At 65.7% G+C, this 4271-nt stretch overlaps 1 protein-coding gene across 1 annotated transcript; it reads right to left on the bottom strand.

Moving 5' to 3' along the window:
* Window positions 1-6: 6 nt before the first annotated feature.
* Window positions 7-1626, bottom strand: KCNJ10 (potassium inwardly rectifying channel subfamily J member 10). Its single transcript, XM_085322525.1, has one exon. The coding sequence runs from the start codon at window positions 1624-1626 to the stop codon at window positions 490-492; it is 1137 nt and encodes a 378-aa protein (XP_085178651.1). The 3' UTR covers window positions 7-489.
* Between the last annotated feature and the right edge of the window lie 2645 nt (window positions 1627-4271).

The raw sequence follows: 4271 nt of genomic DNA on the forward strand, positions 1-4271 counted from the left end.
CGCGTCCCCTCGCGGCGCGGCCCGTTCCCCCTCCGCGACGAGCGCGTCGGGTCTCGGCGCTTCCCGGCCGGGGGATCCTGGACCTTCCTCCGAGGAACGAGGTTGCTCCGAGTCAGCAGAGACCGATGACCGGGAACCGTGACCGCGGGCGTCCCAAGGTGGCCAGAGGTGTCCACGTCCCCCCAGGGGCCAGCGTCTCCCAGCAGGATTGTGCCCGCCATCCCCATGGCCATGGCCAGCACCTGGGGACCTTTCTAGCTGGCAYTGGCAGAGCATTAGGTGGGAGGGGACGAGGACAGACCTGTCCTTGGCCAAGCTGGAGCAGAGGACACCCGTCCCACCGTTGAGCGAGCGCCCATGGGGCTCCCCAGCAGCCCGGGGCCCGAGGGAGCTGCCCTGTGCGATAAGGAAGGGGAAAGACCCGGGAGGATGGTGAGAGCCAGGATGGGGTGGGGGGAAGAGCCGGCGACGTCTGCGGGCGCCGGCGGCTCAGACGTTGCTGATGCGGACGCTCAGCGGCGCTCCCTCCCGCTCCTCCGCCTCCCGGAAGGACTCCTCCAGCTTGACCTTCTCGGGATCCCCGAACCGGACGGTCTCATGGACGCAGCAGGGCGCCGACACCTTCACCACCTGGTCRAAGAGGCTGAAGTCGGCCACGTACTTGCCGCTGGCCGAGAGGGAGATGGCTGGCGTGAACTCGTAGCCCCAGAGGATCTCCTCGGGCAGGTAGGACGTGCGCACCTGGCACGTGGCGCTGGTGGACTCCACGGTGCCGCTGAGGATCACCACGAGCTCGAAGTCGCCTTCGCCCGTCCGCAGGGCCATGTCCCGGAAGGGGCTGGCGTCGTCCACCACGTGGTAGAAGGTGAGGGGCAGGATGAGGAAGGGGCTGTCGGAGGACGTGTCCACCTGGAAGTCCACGTTGACCTGGTTGAGCCGGACGCTCTCACCCTCCTTGGTGAGGTGGGTCTGGAGAAGTTTGCCTGTCACCTGGCAGCCAATGAGGAGGCTCTTGCGCATGTTGGCCACGCGGATCATGAGGCAGGTCTTGCCGTTGTGCTGGGCCACCACGGCGTTTTGGCTGAACTTGATGGTCTCCGCTCGCTTCTTGGGCCGGGCRATCTTGGCCAGGAAGGTGCCGGTGATGAAGATCTCCATGATGGTGGTGAGGACCAGCTGGGTGATGAGCAGGACGATAGCGAGCGGACACTCCTCGCTGATGTAGCGGAAGCCGTAGCCAATGGTGGTCTGGGACTCGAGGGAGAAGAGGAAGGCGCCGGTGAGCGTGTGCACCTGCATGACGCACGGCGTGTGGTTGGCCGGYGGGTCAAACTCCAGCAGGTCCCCGTGCATCACGGCCACCAGGTACCAGATGACACCAAAGGCAAACCAGGTGCCAGCAAAGGTGGCAGAGAAGAGCACCAGCTTGTACCGCCACTGCATGTCGATGAAGGTCGTCCACAGGTCCTTGAGGTACAGGAAGCGCTTGTCAGCAATGTGCTCCATCCGCACGTTGCTCCGGCCATCCTTGGTCATCACCCGGCGCTTGCGCAGGCCCGAGCCGATGAGGGGGCGGCTGTCGGTCTGGGTGGTCTGGCTGTAGTACACCTTCGTGGCCGACGTCATCTGGAAGAGATGGCAACGGGGGCACGGTGAGGAGCTGCCATGAGGCAGTGGGGCTCCCTGGGGTGGGCTCGTGGGGACCTTGGGGGCCATAGAGGAGAGGGAGGATGGATGGGACAGAGTGGTTGGATGGGTGGATGGCGTGCGTGGAGGAGATGGACAGACAGATGGACGGAAGGAGACGGATGGATGGAGACGGATGGATGGAGTGTGTTGAGTGGAGGGACAGGGGGGGGGTGGCGGGATGAGCAGTGGCCGGACGGGATGTCGGGTGGATGGAAAGGGGAGGGTGCGTGGATGGGTCAGTGGATGGATGGGTGCCGTTGCCCAGTTCCCACGGCGGGAGGGACGTGGCGCCGGCCAGCGGATGAGAGGCCTGACGGACTCATGGCACCTCGTGGGCGCCTGCTGTCGTTCCCATCCCTCCAGCAACCGGCTGCCTGGCCGTCCAGCTGAGCACCCGTCTGTCCATCCATCTGCCCAGCCATCCTTCCACCCCCCCACCACTTTGTCCACCTGTCTGTGTGTGCGTGCATGCATGCATGCATCCATCCAGGCATTTACCTGTCCACCTGTCTGTCCATCTGACCATCCACCTCTCCATGCATCCATCGATCTTTCCGTTTACCTGTCCACCTGTCTGTCCATCTGACCAACCATCCATCCATCCATTTGTGCATCCATCCATCTTTCCGTTTACCTGCCCACCTGTCTGTCCATCTGACCATCTGCCTCTCCACGCATTTCTCCCTCCATCCATCCATCGTCCATCCATGCATTTACCTGTCCACCTGTCTGTCCGTCCATCCATCCCTACCTGTATCCATCTGTGTAGCCCTTCCTCCATCTATCCATCCACATATGGACACATCCAGCCGTCTGCCCCATCTGTCCATCCATCCACGCCTTCACCCATCCCCTTATTCACCCCTTCCTCGCTCCGTGGGTGCAGGCGCCGGCTGTGGGTGCCCGGCGGGCACCGTGGCCCCGGTTCCCATCGCACCCCAGGCACGTCCCCAGCTGTTCCCGCGCCGGGCACCTCCGTGCCTCAGTTTCCCCTGCGGGGGCTTGCACAAAGCAGGGGTGGCACGTGGGCTGGCAGGGACTCCAGAGGGGGCCCAGGCGTCCTGGCCTGGCTTTGCCCCCTGCGTTGGAGATGGCGAGAGGTTTGAATCGTCCCCGGGGAGGAAGAGGACGGTGGCGGTAAATGGGAAGTGACAGAGACAAATCGCTGGCGGCGCCGCCRGCCCCGTTTCCGTCCCCGGCCCCGTTCCCGGCGGCGGCCGCAGAAAAGGCCCTTGGAGCCACCTCAATGCCTGGCGGCCACCGCGTGTCACCCCTGGCGAGGAGGTGACCCGAAGGTGCCCGGGCCGGTGGGCAGCGTGCCGAGGATGTTGGGGACGCGGTGGCACCTCCGGGGGCCCCGCCGCCGCGGGTGGCACCGCTCCGGACTTTCCCGAATGAGGGGGGAGGAGACGCGGGGACAGAATGGGACGCGGGCAGAGCTGCCACGGTGTCACCTTGTCCCCAGCGCGGCTGTGGCCTGTCCCCATCCCTGGCGGACGCAGCCCCGCGGGTGTCCCTGCCTGTGCCACTTTGGCGTCCTCGCGGGGACGCGGGGTGGCGCGCAGGCTCGTGGAGGGGACGGTGGCAATGGGGACCTGGGAGGGACGGTGGCATGGACCTGCCACCTGCCTGTGCTCTCCTGAGCTGCTGGGTGTCCCCAGAGCCACCGTGTGTCCCTGGAGTCACCATGTCCCCTAGAGCCACCATGTGCCCCCCCCAAGAGCTGCCGTGTCCGCAGAGCCRCCGTGCATCCCCACGGCCACCACGTGTCCCCAGAGCTGCCACGTGTCCCAGTGCCACCAAGTCCCTAGAGCCCCTGCGCATCCCAGATCCGTCGTGTCTCCAGGGCTGCCGCCTGTCCCCAAAGCCGCTGCATGTCACGAAGCCACCGCACGGGCATGGGGACATCCCCCGTGAGCTGGCATCGGGGTCTCGTGGCCGCCCCGTGCCTCAGTTTCCCCCGGGGATGCCAGGGAGCGAGGGGAGAGCGGGACGTGGAGGTCGCCCATGGATGCGCGGCTGCGACGTGGCTCCGTGCCCGGACACGGGTGGTCCCCGAGCCACCTGTCCCAAGCCTCAGCCCTGGAGGGGGGGGGGCACCACCACGTCCCCCCCCACAACACCCAGGCACCCTTCTTTAGAGTCTCTGTCCCCCCTCTGGGGTCCCTGCACCCATCTCTGGGGGCCTTGCACCTCCTTGGCTTCCCTGCACCCATCTCTGCAGTCCCTGCACCCTTCTTTGGGGTCCCTGCACCCATCTCTGGGATCCTTGCACCCCCCCCAGCTTCCCTGTACCCATCTCTGCAGTCCCTGCACCCCTCTTTGGGGTCCTTCCACCCACCAGGGTGCTTGTACCCCTCCTTGGAGTCCCTGCACCCATCTCTGGGGTCCTTGCACCCCCCCCCAGCAGCCTTGCACCCCTCTCTGCTCTCTCTGCACCCTCTTTGCAGTCCCTGCACCCACCTCTGGGATCCTTACACCCTTCCTTGTGGTCCCTGCACCCACTTCTGGAGTCCTTGCATCCCCTAGCTTCCCTGCACCACTCTCTGCGGTCCCTGCACCCATCTCTGGGGTTCTTACAC

This window comes from Rhea americana, unplaced genomic scaffold, assembly GCF_003343005.1.
Source record: "Rhea americana isolate MKP2758 unplaced genomic scaffold, rheAme1 scaffold_782, whole genome shotgun sequence".
Lineage (NCBI taxonomy): Eukaryota > Metazoa > Chordata > Aves > Rheiformes > Rheidae > Rhea > Rhea americana.